Here is a 15,332-nt window from a genome sequence, read left to right on the forward strand (position 1 = left end):
AGTAATTTTTATATTGGAAGGGGTTCTTTCTAGTTAACAGGTCTTGCCAATAACAAGTAAATTGTGCTTTAAAACCTGATCTATTTTCAGAGTGCTGCAATTGTATTTCTGTACTGATGAATGGAAATTAATATTTTTTCTTTTAAATATATTGTTTTTAGAAAACATTGAACTTAAAATAATAATTGTTCATTATGAATATATTCTTTAAAATATATTTAGCATTTCTCCCTCTTTTTTAAGAAGGGGATTCAAGTATTGATTGGTTTCTTGCAGGCAAACACCCTACCTGGATCATCTCTCAGTCTGCCACCATCCCACATGTACGGCAATAGGCTGAATCCAAATTCAGCAATGGCAGCGCTTATAGCTCAGGCTGACAACAGCCAAGCAGGTAAGTGTCCTGCTGCTGGTGACAAAGGTGCAACTTTACAGACTTCAGTGTTCTTGAAAAGATTGTGGAATTTTAGTTTTGAATCCTGCTCAGCATCTGTATAAAGTTGTGTGTGTTGGAAGGAAATTCTCGGTTGTCCTGCAGAGCAGCGCAGGTTTCCTCCACACGCACGCACACCCCCCCCCCCCCCCCCCCCCCGCCCTTTTTTTCTTCCCTTTTTTTTTTAAGTCCCTGAAATGTAAATGTTTAAGCAGAGCCATCAGCAGGCAGGAATGCAACAATGTCTCCTGTGACTTCTGTGATTGATGTGTTCAGTTCGGAGCTCTTTGCAAGGAGAGTAACACAGCTCTGGGTTTTGTCGTGAATAGCTGAAACCTTTATTTGCATAATTCATGAAATTGCATTACATACAACTCAGTGTGAAAGAGATCCCGTTAGAGAACTTGAGCAGCATTTAATAATCTTGTGAATATTTACCGATTGGCATTTGGGTCCACTGGCTCTCCTCGTTGGTTTTAATGAGCCGCTGGCTTTGCTTTGTCTCCTTCCCCCGTAAGGATTTGTTGACATGTCCTGGTAGCCATGCCTGTCTGGGGGAAGGGAATGAGTTTAGCAGTTTACCAAGAATGGATCAGTCATGTCTTTGCCCTCCAAGAGGTCGGAGGTTGCTTGACTCAGAATAGGGGGAGGGCAACCTTGAAGGGGGCAGATAGGGTTATTTTATTGAGAGGCCATAGGGAAAATAACCCTTTTGAGTCCTTCCAAGCAAAACGTTTTCGTATATTTAATGAGGCCTTTTTTGTTTGTTTTACTACCTTTCTAGCAAGGGACTTTCCTCTGTTTCTGGTTATAAATAGGAATTAGTGAATTACACGCTTTCATAAAGTTTTCAGTAAATTTGCAGAATAAGGTGTGCTTGTTAGACGGCAGCAGCAAGTTTAATGCGTTCCATGTTTTATGAGTTGTTTTGGGATGCAAAGTGTTAAAAAATACAGAGCATCAGGATTTGCTGTGATAAGCATACAGATTAGCTGTCCACAGCTGTGATTCATTACTTTCACCGTACAAATTAAAAGTGGCTGAGGGGAGGGTACTGCAAATGCAAACCACGCTTCTGTGCTGTAAAACTGAAAGGAATGAAAGAAGTGAACATAATCCATGGCCTGGTACAGCCTCAGAAATGTGTAAGGACAACACCTTACATGCTACAGTTCAGCAATCTTAAACTAGTTACATATTCGCTCTTCAGCAGTAACTACAGATAGAAGTTGAGATTTAAGGTATTTTTAAAATATCTACATCAGCTTTAAAACTCTTATCTAAGATGAGTCGATTTATCAGCTGTGAAATATTTACACTGCAGATCAAGATCTCGGAGATAATAGCCGCAGCCTTGTTGGCAGAGGAGGTTCACCCAGAGGAAGTCTCTCACCACGGTAAGCATTATTTACTTTGGAGAGTGCAGGCAAAGGAAATGTTTTAAGATCTGGAAACTTCACTGTCTTTTTACTAGTAATACATAAGTGTTTTAAAAGCCTGTATATTTGTGTGTGTGTGTGCACACACATGTGTACATACGTTTCTACAGATATAAAAAAATCCCCAAACCCTAATACGTCCAGATAGCTAAAAAATGTACTGAAATTTAGTTTTATATCAACTGAAATTAGGTTTACAAATGAAGGACTTTAAGTCGGAAATGGAGACTTGCTTTAGAGGGATTTATCTATGATTTACTCCACATGTACTACTTGTCTCAGATTAGTTATTTTTAATCTTATTTGCAAAAATTCCAAAATCCCGTGGAGTTAAGACTACAATGATCACGGGAATAAGATGGTCTGAGAAGTTAAATATCATTAAAAATTTCAATCAAATATTTTCTGCCTTATCCATCACCACTTCAAAATATGCAACAATTCTCAGCGTGGGGGTGGGGAAATACCTTTTTTGTCCTGCTGCATTTCACCTCTACTGCAGAAGTTTGGCATGAGAATTCTGCTGGAATTACGTCATGTTATTTTGTTTTAAAATACTTGCTGTTAAAATTTCAATATTGTGTTTTAAATACTTCAGTCATATTTTCCATGTATTTTAAGTGAGCCTTTGTTTTCAAAAGACTTTATTTTTATTCCATATGAATTAGATTTTACAGTGTTATTGCTATTTGTTTTGGGGTTTGTTTTTGCTTGGGGGCTCACCACGGGGATTTTATCTTAAAAGGGATTTTAGGATACCTAAAAAAAATGGTAGTTACACAGATACAGCATTGTAACAATGAATTTGATTGTTACAGCATGTGTTTATTACAGTAATTTATAATAAATACCTCCAAATTAGATAATTTAATGTACATGCCTGGTGTTGTTGATCTTGTATTATATTCCTTCATTAATCAAGAAAGACTTCTTGTTGAATGGGGTGAGAATATCCATTATAGTACTTAGGTGCTATTAACTAGTCATGAACTGGCTTTTCAGCTTTCCAATACGTGTTGCCTCTAAGACAATAAAAAGAGAATTTACAAATCAGTTTAGATTGTGTTCTTGATATAAATATATTTACATTAGCGTATAAATCTTTATATACATAGGAAATTGATTTGTATATATACAGCCAAGTAAGTTAAAGAGAATTTTGCAGAGGGAAATGCTCAACAATTAGGAAATTCCAGAACTTCTGATTTTTATTAAGTAGTCCTGCTCCACATACATGTTGTGGTAATTACAAGTTTTAATGTCTTCTTAGTTAATATGCAAAGGCATGGTCTTTATACAATTTGTAGTAGGCCATAAGTTGTGTTCAGGCTGTATTTACGTAGAATATTTGAGAAGCTAAACTCCTTAAGTATGATGCTTCTATGGAGTGTGTGTTAAGGATATATACATTCCAGTACTTACAACATGGTCAAATTTCAGCTGTTTTTGATGATACAAAGGCCACCTCAGTCCACTATTGCAGAGCTTCCTTCAGCATATGGAAGCTGTAGTATTTCGCAAAGAGCAGATAGCATTTGCTTGGCAGTAGATTTATTCAAGAAGAAGCCAGAAAAGGTGTGTGTGGGAGGAGTGGTGGAGGAGAAATTACTGCTGTAGTTCCAAAATGGAAAGATAGAAAAACTTGGTCTGAAGTACCTAGTGTGGAAAAAATATAGATAACTTACCCATTCAGTTAAGTTCAGTAGTCAGCAAATTTCACCCCTGGTTTGTGTAATAAGGAAGATCAGACATATGTCAGTGTTTCTAAAATGTGCAGCAAATTCCACACCTTCTCCAATTATTTTTATATATATATATAGTGTATATATATATAAATGATTATTTAAAATATCATTTATAGTGATTTAAAAGGTAACTTCAAAAATCTGCAGTCTGAAAACTTAGCTACTCTGAATGTTACCTGCTTTGTCTATTAACATTATTTTCCTGCAAGTTCTGACTCTGTTCCCTTTGAAGCTTATGAGATACATAAATAACACACTTCTCCAAAAGAACCATGTCATTTTCAAATAGTTGCTTAAAATAAAAACACTTGCAGAAACAATTGTTTGCTGTTGATGACACAGCTTTTTGGAGAAGACATATGTGGCTCATGAGCTGTATGGTCATTTCAGATCCATATTATTACATCTTTATTCGTCTATATAACCACAGTGTTTGATGTTTAAGCTGTCATATTTAAAATTTTAATATATATATGAGAAATATAAATATACTTGGTATATGTGAGCTGTTTCTGTTTTGCAAAGGAATTGCTGCTTTTCCCAAGGTGGCATCTGAACTTTTTTTACCCCATACTTAACCTTAGATTTTAAAATGTATTATGTAATACCTGCATCAAAATATGGACATATGCCTATGTCTAAATGCCCGTATGCCTCAATATCTAGATTCCAATTAATACTATAAAAGTATGAATAACTGTACTGCAGGATTAAACAAAAGCCAGTTTTGAAAGTAAGCAAAGTATGAAACATGAAGCAAGGGATTCCCCTCTCACTGACAGCATCGGACCCATGTATATAGCACATTTATAATCCTATTGGAAACTATGGTTACATATTTTTGGAATAAGGATTTATCCCTCTATGCAAGATCATGTCTAGCGGGTGAGTTCAGCTGGAAGAAGGATGGACTGACTAATGTTGTGATACATGAAAATCTAGATTTGATTTTTTTTCTCCTCTCCTATACGGACTTCCACTGGAGGATTGCAGAGGATTATAGAGTCATGTGTTGCTTTGTTTCTATCTTTGTGAAATTGATACAAAACAGTCCTAAGCCCGAGAAGAATTTTGTTGGTGATATATAATGCAAATGGTGCAATCTGTTAGAGCAGCTTACGCGCTCTTCTAAAGCATGCGTACAGAGAAGGAAGTTGCTGGGGGGGTGTTTCATGGTGGCTTTCTGTATTTGCTTTCTGGTTTTGGTTTTGTTTGATTGTGTTTTATTTTTCTTTTGTTTTTTAAAATGTGGTGTTTGTGTGGAGTGAAGTACATCTGTTCAGAATGTTTCCGCATAAACCTTCCTTCTTATCACTTCAGCACATTGTGTAAACAACTAGTTTTAAGGGTGGTTTTGCCATGTCTGTGCTGAACTGTTAAATGCTGTTGAGTTGCCATCTCTTGTCAAAAAGCACTACCTTGGTTACCCATTCATCAGGGCTTTTTGTTTTAACAAGTGTTTTTCCTCTTTCATCCCTTGTGCAAAAGAGGAATTATTTATAAATACTTACACAGCTCTTAAGTCACCTACTTAAAACCTTTTCTCTAAAAATCGCTTTGCTCTGGTGCCTGCAAAATGCTTGACAGTCATTAGGTAGCTAATGTGCTGTGACCACTGCTTATTACGCTAATCATAATTAACACACTGATTTCCTGAACTCTGTATGTTGTCCTGTACTGGGACTATGGTGGTCTTGTTGGCAAGTTTGCAGTACATGTAGAACAACATGGCTGTGATCCTGTAATGGCACCAATAGTTACAGTCACAGTAGTAACTAATACATAAGAATCTGAATCTGAGCTCACTGCAGTTGATAGGAATATAAAACGAACTAACCAACCAAAATCCACCAGTTGGTGGGCTTTGGTGTTGGTCCTGTGTGAGAAATGGGACCATGCACGCATGAGGCCAGAATCCTAAGTCAGAAATACACTGAGCACCTGGTTTTGCTCACAGGTTAAAATCTCCATCTAATGCAAAAGTAGCCTTCTTGTAGGTCCTGAGGGGGAACAAGTTAGGCAGTGGAATTATATATGGCCTTCCTATGTGGAAGTACCATTACTGTGCTGATTTTAAGAAAATGTTTTTATTTTCCCAGTTCTCTCTGGGAGAAGTTTGAAAATTTTTTTAATACAGGTGTTTTATGTATCCATATACAATGTTGTCCTGCTGTAGAAGTATGTATTGTATAATTTAATACAATGCTGTTTGTTAGGTGTTACATTAGTCTGTGTGCAAGAAGAGGTTATGTGCTTCTCAGTATAAATTCTCTTGCTGTGAAATATTACGTCTTTCTTTTATTAATGCCTTGGCAGTGAGAACCAGGAGTTCCTAATGATTTTGAGGAATTAACTTAGTCTTGGAATTGTAAGATATGTAGGTGCTAGGGGCTGATACAAGGTAAGAAACTTCAACTGCCTTTTACTAATGTGTTTCCTTCCATTCTTTTCTTTAAACGATAAATGGCAATATTTTCAACAGATCCCCTGTAAGCAGCTTGCAGATTCGCTATGATCAATCAGGGAACAGTTGTGGGGAGAATTTGCCCCCAGTAGCAGCCAGCATAGAACAGCTTCTGGAGAGGCAATGGAGTGAAGGACAACAGTTTTTATTAGAGCAAGGCACCCCTAGTGACAGTAAGTACTCTCATTCCATTTATTACTGCTTTTGTTAACTGTTATTCAGAACAACCATTCCAGCGCTTGTCCAAGAACTTAAAAAACCCTTATTTTCTGCTGTGAACAGAAATTTAGCTGTAGTGTATAATGTAACTGTTGTGTATAATTGTAATGGAGTTCTTAGTGTAGCCCATGGCTTCAGTAGATTACAAAATAATTCCTTATAATTATCTACGTTTTTATGGATGGGGAAATTGTGTCATGCAAGAGGAAGTGACTTGCAGATCCAACTGTTTGGTTGCAGAGTTTGGAAATTAATTCTGGAGTCTTCGATCCACTCCTGTAAATAGCGTGGCACAGTTCCCCAGTTTGCTTTACATTGTGTGATATAAACTGGCATAATAATTTATTATTGTCATATTGTTCATTTTTTAAATCTAAACTGCCTACTTCTGTTGCTGTTTTAAAAAGTATTTACAAATGTTAGGCAGGTGCGTATCTTTATTGCGTTCGAATTCTCAAAGCAAGCAAATCATTATTTTCTCAAGTTATGTTTAATAGAGTGGCGTAGTCCAACAATGAATATGTTCAAAGCATAAGTGACGAGTACCTGCATATTTATCTGGATCTCTGTATTCAACAGTATATCATCATTAAAGACAATGATTGAACGCACTTTTTAATTATTGTTTTTTTAATATCAGGTTGGAGTTCATGTTACTTTTTATTGAACATATTATTCCTCTCATTGGTAGTGTAAAGTGGTATCTAGTTGGTATTTTTATGAATGGTATCCTGACAAAAATGCTAATTGTGAGGAAATTCATGCAGGGATAATCCTTTAAACATGATAGCTGGAGGACAGGTTTAGCTAAGTCTTATTGCATCTCATTTGGGCTCACTGAGGGTTCCTTTGTATGTTCTTGAAGAGGAGGGATAAAAGCTAAATCCTTGGGAAATGACCAGATGTGCCTATACCAGTAGACTTATGTCTGTAGTAGGCCCAGAGGTCATGTTAAACAAATACAATTTAGAATTAAAAAAAAAAAGGCAAAAAAAAAAGCAGGCTGTCCCTGTGGCTTCACAGTCCCACTTCAGCACCAGTTGGGAAATGCGAGTCCTGAAACCAGAGCAGAGTTTGGGAAAACTCTGCTTGGTAAAAATCAGGTTAGTACAGAAAGAAGATGATGCCCTTTGCATGCAAAAAGGGGTGGTAACTGCAGTGCTCACACAGTGCTCCCTGCTGGGTGATTTGTAGATCGCCACTCGCAGCACATGGGATCTCCTGCTCCCGCCAAGGTGTGCTGTGATCACTTCACATTGGATGACATTTTAGTCATTCTTTCTGTGAGTTTATAATTCGCTGTACGAGGTGTTAAAGCACAAAACCTCCCTTTTCACAAACTCGCTTGTTTTTTACCTACATGTTGTTGGTTGAATGTGTTCGTAGTTGAATACAGTTTTGTCAAACTTCTTCTATTTTGGTACTGTTTAACGTTTCTAATACTGCAGCTGAAATAGATTTTTCCCAACTATGCAATTAACCTGTGCTACTGGAATAATGCTATTTTCATATTCTGGTTTGGGGATCAGTTATCATGTACTGCTGTTTGCTTAAAATGACTGTCAGCCCTAATGATGTGACTTTATCTGTATTTAAACCAGGGTGTAGCTATATTGCAAAATTACTATCACATGTTATGTACTTTTTTCCTGCGCTTTAAATTACACAAGATTGATCCTAAATCTTTCCACTTAAAGTCAAATTTCTGTAATTTATCTCTCCATAATAATTTTATTTATATTTTCCATATGACTTAATGCTGGTCTTAAACTGTAATACAGAAATTAAAACAATTGAGATATTATTCATTCTTTGCAAGTGGTTGTGAAAGATAACATGAATTTTTACCTTAGTTTTAGGAATGCTGAAATCATTACACCAACTTCAGGTTGAAAATAGGCGGTTAGAAGAACAAATAAAGAATCTGACCGCTAAGAAGGAGCGGCTTCAGCTACTCAATGCGCAGCTTTCGGTGCCCTTTCCAACAATAACTTCAAATCCCAGCCCTTCTCATCAAGTACATGCCTTTCCAGTACAAGCAGGTAAGTAGAGGAGAGTATGAATGTGTCAGAGTAACTCAAACATGTATTTCTACGAAATAGCTATTTCATCCACGTATACCATTGATGAAGGGATTGCACGTATGTGTAGGATGAATATAGACATAAGTATTGTTAATGTATTTAAATGTTTGAAAGTCAATGGGAAGATTTATAAGAATCATTGCTACTTGTTCCAGTGCAGTTTCTTTTTTACTTCAGTCTGGAGCACATCTGTTTGAATCTATTGATTCACTGATTATTAATATTTTACTCTTCAGAATGATTCTAAGGTTGACTTTTTCTATGTTTACCTTTGACATTATTTTGAAATGTCAAATTATTCTGGATCTTTTTGCATGTTACAGAAATTTAACCTCTGTGTGTTTTTTGGAATAATTACTTTAGCACCTAGCACTGATTCCTTGAACAGCAGTAAAAGCCCTCATTTGGGAAACAGTTTTTTACCGGACAGTTCTCTTCCTGTATTAAATCAGGTAATTTTTGTTTCTTCCAAACTTAAACTTGTTACAAGTTAACTCCTCATAGTCCTTGCATTGTGCTGTTAGGTGAAATCTTATGCAGCTGAGGGGGTTTTGTTGTTTGTTTTTACACCAGGAGATAACCTCCAGCGGACAAAGCACCAGCAGTTCATCAGCTCTTTCCACTCCACCACCTGCTGGGCAGAGTCCAGCTCAGCAAGGCTCAGGAGTCACAGGAGTTCAACAGGTCAATGGTGTGACAGTGGGGGCACTAGCTAGTGGTATGCAGACTGTAACCTCCACCATTCCTGCAGTGCCTGGTGTGGGTGGAATAATTGGAGCACTGCCAGCCAGCCAGCTGGCAATCAATGGAATTGTAGGGGCTTTAAATGGGGTAATTCAGACCCCAGCAACAATATCACAGAACCCTTCTCCTCTCACTCATGCAACCGTGCCACCCAATGCAACACATCCTCTGCCAACCACGTTAAATAACAGGTAAGAATTTGCTGGTTTTGTTTTCCCTGATAGTGCTTGCTGTTCTTCAGCTTAGCTAGATTTTTGAACTGTCCTATTCAAAACGTACTGTTTCTTCCTTAGCCTGTAGTTGTTCTGCTCCTGATCTGATCTGTGAATGAAACTAAGAGGGCATTTAGTGGAAGCGTGAATAGTCAACTTAAAGAAGAACTGTTTTCCGTTTAACTTTTGGGAATCCTAGTGCCTGTTTTTTAATCAAGTCACATTCCCAAACAAATGTCATTATGCAAATGTGCTTCAGCTCCTTTTTCTTTTAGTTCAGAAAACAATATTCTTTCTTCTGCCAATTGTTCTTCCAGGATTAAAGGAGCGCTGGAAAAGCTACCATTTGTTGCAGTAAGAAGGGGGGAGGGGGAGAGGGAGAGGAAGAACAGTATACGGTCATGTAATTAAAGATGCAACAGGCATAACTAACCAGAGCGGTAGCACAGTTGCACGGTGTTTTCAGTCCTCTGCATCTGACTCCAGAGACAAAAAAATTAGTTTTTCAAGTGGTGTTCCGAAGGATTTTTAAACGCATAAAAAGAGCCATGTTTGAGTGTTCATAACAACTCGTCCCCAAAACCAGGTATCTTCACTAGCATAAACTGCTGCTGCTTGAGCTGCAAGGCAAATGGGTAACAAAAGGAGACAGCTGCTTTCCCCCAAGGGGAATGGGCTGCTTGGTCTGGAAGTATTTTGGGATAGAGCAGAGTCTGGGATAACTCATTCTCCCTTCTCCCCTTCCCCCCCCCCCCATCGTATTGTCTTTTGCTTAGGAAGAATTGCGGTTCTGCGTAGAAAGAAATTCCTGCAAATAGGGAGTGGATTACTTGTGTTTAAGTAGAGTTTATTTTTGGAGATTATGGTGGATTACATGCCCAAAAAGGCATATGTGATTGGAATGATGCAAGGGTTCCCTAGTTCTGTAGCTTCTTTTCCCAGTTCTTTCCTTCCTGCTTGTTTGCCAGCTCCTGAATGTTTGTGTACCATATCAATGTGTGGTGTTGCTGCAGTAGGCTCATAAAAACTGTATTGTGTTGTTTTGATGTGCTGTTGTATTTTCACTGAGGAGGTTCTATTTCTCATAGTTTGTATCATATAGGAACATAAGATTTCGTAGGTTAAAAGACATTTTGTTAATGAAAAGTTGTGGTTTTTTCTTGAGTATCAGAGGTCTGCTGAAAACACGAGAATTTTATATTACTGTCCCCAAATTTGTGAGGAGGAGTGAGAAATGCTAGGCAAAATCAGTAAAATTAACCAGTTGTATAATGCTTTCCACTTTCAGGTAATGCCAAAATATACTGGTCATGCTGCTGTGTTCTCATACAATATTGTTTATACACAGGTTATATATTTCTGACCATATTGCAGAAGTTTTATCTCAAATTATTATTATTTTTTATTAATATCTCTCTTAACTGATTTTACTTTTGAATGTGTAGCCTAATGGTAGACTACTCTGGTTCAGGCAGAATACTGCAACTAGTATCCTGTTCATACAGAAACAGTGAGGTGAAAAGAGAAGAAGGAAATAATGGTAATGTTAGTCAGACTGAAGGTGCTTATTTCTTGCGGTTGTTACAAATATTTTGGATACAATTTAAGTTATTTGAAGGAATTTCAATTAATCAATGAGTGTCATTGTCATTGTTTGAATGGCAAACATATGCACAGTTCTAGCTTGTTAGGCCTGAGTTTTCCTGTTGTAGCTCAGGAGGAGTTTCCTTGGGTAGGTGAAGTGTCATCTCTGCTTTCATCAAACAAACATTGCTAGGAGTTATGGGGGAATAAATAGAATGGTGTTACCCATTTAGTTTTCTGTCACGTTAAATCCCTGGTATGCATGCACCTGAATGTTATGTGCAGTTCTGACTATGGAGTTTCAGAATGATACAATTCCAGGGGAAAAAGAGTACAGCAAGAATAATCAGAGGGAAAATGGCTTGTACAGGACAAGGTCAGTAGAATTGACTTCTTTGCTAGGGATAAAGACCATTGACGGTAGATGATGGGAAATCATACATTCATTTAGATTGGAAAAGACCTTTAAGATGATTGAGCCCAACCTTTAACTTGACTTTACAAAGTCCCTAAACCATGTCCCTAAGCACCACATCTACACGTCTTTTAAATACCTCCAGCAGCGGTTACTCTATTAACTGCCTTGGGCAGCCTTTTCCAATGCTTGGCAACCCTTTTGGTGAAGAAATATTTCCTAATATCCAGTCTAAACCTGCCCTGGTGCAACCTGACACCATTTCCTCTCATCCCATTGCTTGTTATTTGGGAAAAGAGACCAACACCCACCTCACTCCATCCTCCTTTCAGGTAGTTGTAGAGAGTGATAAGGTTCCCACCTAAGCCTCCTTTTCTGCAGTTCCCTCAGCTGCTCCTCACAAGACTTGCACTCCAGACCTTTCACCAGCTTCGTTGCCCTTCTTTGGACCTGCTCCAGGACTTCAATGTCTTTCTTGTAGTGAAGGGTCCAGAACTGAACACAGAATTTGAGATGCAGCATCACCAGTGCTGGGTACAGGGGGATGATCACTGCCCTTGTCCTGCTGGTTACACTATTGCTGATACAAGCCAGGATGCTCTTGTCTTTCTTGGCTGCCTGGGCACAAGTTGGCTCATGTTCAGCAGCCAACAGTCAACACCCCTGGCCAGCTTTCCAGCCACTCTTCCCCAGGCATGTGGTGCTGCATGGGGTTGTTGTGGCCCAGGAGCAGGACCCGGCACTTTGCCTTGTTGAACCTCATACACTGTCCACAGCCCATTAATCCAGCCTGTCCAGATCCCTCTGCAGAGCCTTCTTACACTCCAGTAGATCAATTCTACCCAATTTCATACCCAATTTCGAGTCATCTGCAGACTTACTGGAGGTGCACTCGATCCCCTTGTCCAGATCATTGATAAAGACATTAAACAGAACTGGCCCCACTATTGAGCCCTGGGGAGCACCACTGTTGACTGGCCACCAGCTGGATTTAATTCTGTTCACCACCATACTGTGCCTGGCCATCCAGCCAGGTTTTTGTACTCATCCAAGCCATGAGCAGACGGCTTCTCCAGGAAAATGCTGTGGGAAACAGCATCAAAGTTTTTACTAAAGTTCAGGTAAACAGCCGCAGCCTTTCCCTCATCCCCTAAGCACGTCATCTTATCATAGGAGATCAGGTTGGTCAAGCAGGACCTGTCTTTCATAAGCCCATGCTGACTGGGCCCAATTGCCTGGTTGTCCTGTACATGCCAGGGGGTGGCAGTCAGGATGTTCTGCTCCATAACCTTCCCCAGCACCAAGGTCAGGCTGACAGGCCTGTAGTTCCCTGAGTCCTCCTTCTGGCCCATCTTGTAGATGGGGGTCACATTTGCTAACCTCTGGTCAACTGGGACCTCCCCAGTTACCCAGCACTGCTGAGAAATGATGGAAACTGGCTCTGTGAGCACTTCTGCCAGCTCTGTCAGGTGGATCACATCTGGCCACATAGAATTCACATTGACATACATTTCCCGTTCCCCATAGGAAATAATAAATGCAGCCCAGGACATTTCCCATAGCACTGAGGCCATCCAGTGAAGATGAAACAGTATGTGTTGCTTGCCCTGTCCTAGCAAAGAGAATGGTGATGCTATGGGTATTTTCATACTGTCTAGTTAATACAAAGTTAAGTGTTAAAGTGATCCTGGAGCCAGGCTACAATATGCCAGCTGCTGTAGAAAGGGAAGATACATATTATGTCCTAAAGGACTAAATGATTGTAGCCTAACTGTGTGGAATTGTGGCTGATATAAGTTAACTTAATTCTTTGCTACCAGTCAGAACAAGTAATCCTGTTGTCTTGTTGGTCATCCTATGCACATCTTCTTGCTGGTGGGCAAGCACTACTGCTCGTGCCTTCACATAATAACCTCATCTACATTAATAGATAATCTTTCAGTGTGTTTTGTATTGGCTTCAGATTCAGATCATTTCCCACAAAATGCAGCTCCTTGTGCAAGCGCTAGTGCAAGGGAAAGGGACAGAAACCTACAGCTGAAAGGCAATACTTAACCTTTCAGTAACAGGGTAAACCTATGTGAAACTACACCTCAGTAATTCAGAGGGTGTTTTAAATTAGTAAAAGGTAACGCTGGTCCCGAAAAAGTAAATCCAGCTGTCTTCCTGGTCTTCTCTTCCAGAACCACCCTTGTTCTGGCTGTTGGTCTTGCAGTGAACTGGCACAGCTGAAGAAACCTTTATTTCAGACCAGTTCTCAGCTGGACCAGTTCCCTGCCCTGTTTCCTAAACAGCTGCAGCAAGTTTTATGTAGGCTCGAAAATAGGGCCTGGGAGTGAAGTATAGGCAAACACAGAGGCAGCCTGCTTCATTCCACACAGCACCAGCTCACCCACTTCAAGGCTGAATGTGTTCGCTAAATTACAGACAAGGTACAGGCAATAGTTACAGGTTTGAATATAGCAAAAGATGAGAATTAGAAGGAAACAGAGGGAAAGAAAATGCTAGTTAACCAAGTATTAAAGGTTGGCGAGAGCTGTCTCATAATGTAAAACCTAGTGTTTCTGTATAATGAATGTGTTTGAAAAAAATGTAGAAATGTAATTATTATCAGAGTTTAAAATAACGTGCACATTGTAGACTTACGTTATAGAGGCCAGATGTTGCTGTTGCTTGGCATAAATGAGACTGGGGTGGTGGTGGTCATGTCTAGGTATGTATCAAAATTGCAAGTGAACAGATTACCTGACAGCATCCAATCAAAATGCTAAATAGGAACTGTCTATTTATATACATATTTTCTTTGTTTCAATGGAAAGCTGAAGTAAAAAGTTCCCATACTTTCACACAAACTACAGTATTACCCTCTCAATCCCTACAGTGCCTCGGGACTAGGATTACTTCCTGACCAGCAGAGACAACTTCTACTCCATCAACAGCACCAGCAATTTCAGCAGTTACTAAGTAGCCAGCAACTCACATCAGTAAGTTTACCAGTTAATTATGATTCATTCCTCTGTTGTATTCTAAGGCATGGATAAACTCCATGGATGAATTAGAAATGTATTTAACTTGATATTACAGGGTTTGATAACTAGTTTTTCAGTTCCTTGAGCCTTTTTGGATCATAGTCATGCTAAATTACAGGGTATCCTTGGGCTGTGTGTATTGCTGGAAGAATTTGCTTTCAGTCCTGTTTTGTCCCGTGTGGACATGGGGGCTTGTATATCTCAGCATCAGCTGTGGGCAGCAGAGTTTGGGACCAAGTGTGGGTTCTAAGAATATCGTTGTGAGCTGTCTTTACTCTGCCTTGCAGTATCCGTATAGGCCATTGGGGAACTGGTTTAGCCATTTGTATGGTTAATTGTATAGTTTTATTACCTTGAGAAACATGGTTTGATGTTCTTCTCAGGCTTAGCTTTGAACTTCTGCTGAGCTAGTGATTTCAGGGAATTTTATAGGTACCTTCTTCCTTTTCTGACAGTCTTGTGGAACTTCATTAGTGTAACCTAAAATAGCTGGGATTAGGTTCAGGGTTGCACTGGTTGAAGATCTGGGTAAGTGAGAACCCCAGGAGGAGCTATTTTTCAATAACTAATTCTTGATTTATTTTCTGTTTTCTCCTCCCTCTCCTTTTGTTACTCAAGGAACAACATCAGGCCCTTTTATATCAATTAGTGCAGCAACAGCATCACCACCACCAACACCATCAGTCTGAAGTACAGCAGTTGCAGATTACTGGAGGAGCACAGATACCCATAAACAACTTGCTTTCAGGCACACAGGCCTCACCACTTAATGCAGCTTCTACTAACCCATTCCTCACAATTCATGGGGATAATGCAACGCAGAAGGTGACAGTAAGTATATTTCTCACCTCGTTTTCAATGTAGTTACTTCCATAAGGTAGCTAAAAGACAAGAAGCAAGTCATGTGCCTGAATTTGCAACTCAAGGGCAGTGGATATTTTTGATTTCTTTATTTCATGTTTTT

General features: G+C 39.1%; 1 protein-coding gene across 13 annotated transcripts in view; it reads left to right on the plus strand.

Annotated features, from left to right (window-relative positions):
• Nucleotides 1-15,332, plus strand: part of MLLT10 (MLLT10 histone lysine methyltransferase DOT1L cofactor) — a 164,779-nt gene that overhangs the window by 115,981 nt on the left and 33,466 nt on the right. For all 13 annotated transcript variants that reach the window (XR_013958936.1, XR_013958937.1, XR_013958938.1 and 10 more), the window contains 8 exons: nucleotides 277-394; nucleotides 1,758-1,830; nucleotides 6,100-6,254; nucleotides 8,154-8,342; nucleotides 8,748-8,836; nucleotides 8,958-9,319; nucleotides 14,221-14,323; nucleotides 14,987-15,199. Coding sequence is in view for 4 of the 13 variants with exons in the window: in XM_080639532.1 (XP_080495658.1) it covers nucleotides 277-394; nucleotides 1,758-1,830; nucleotides 6,100-6,254; nucleotides 8,154-8,342; nucleotides 8,748-8,836; nucleotides 8,958-9,319; nucleotides 14,221-14,323; nucleotides 14,987-15,199 (1,302 nt within the window). In the remaining 9 variants the exon portion in view is untranslated. The remainder of the gene's footprint in view (nucleotides 1-276; nucleotides 395-1,757; nucleotides 1,831-6,099; nucleotides 6,255-8,153; nucleotides 8,343-8,747; nucleotides 8,837-8,957; nucleotides 9,320-14,220; nucleotides 14,324-14,986; nucleotides 15,200-15,332) is intronic.

This window comes from Psittacula echo (assembly GCF_963264785.1).
Source record: "Psittacula echo genome assembly, chromosome: 2".
NCBI lineage: Eukaryota > Metazoa > Chordata > Aves > Psittaciformes > Psittacidae > Psittacula > Psittacula echo.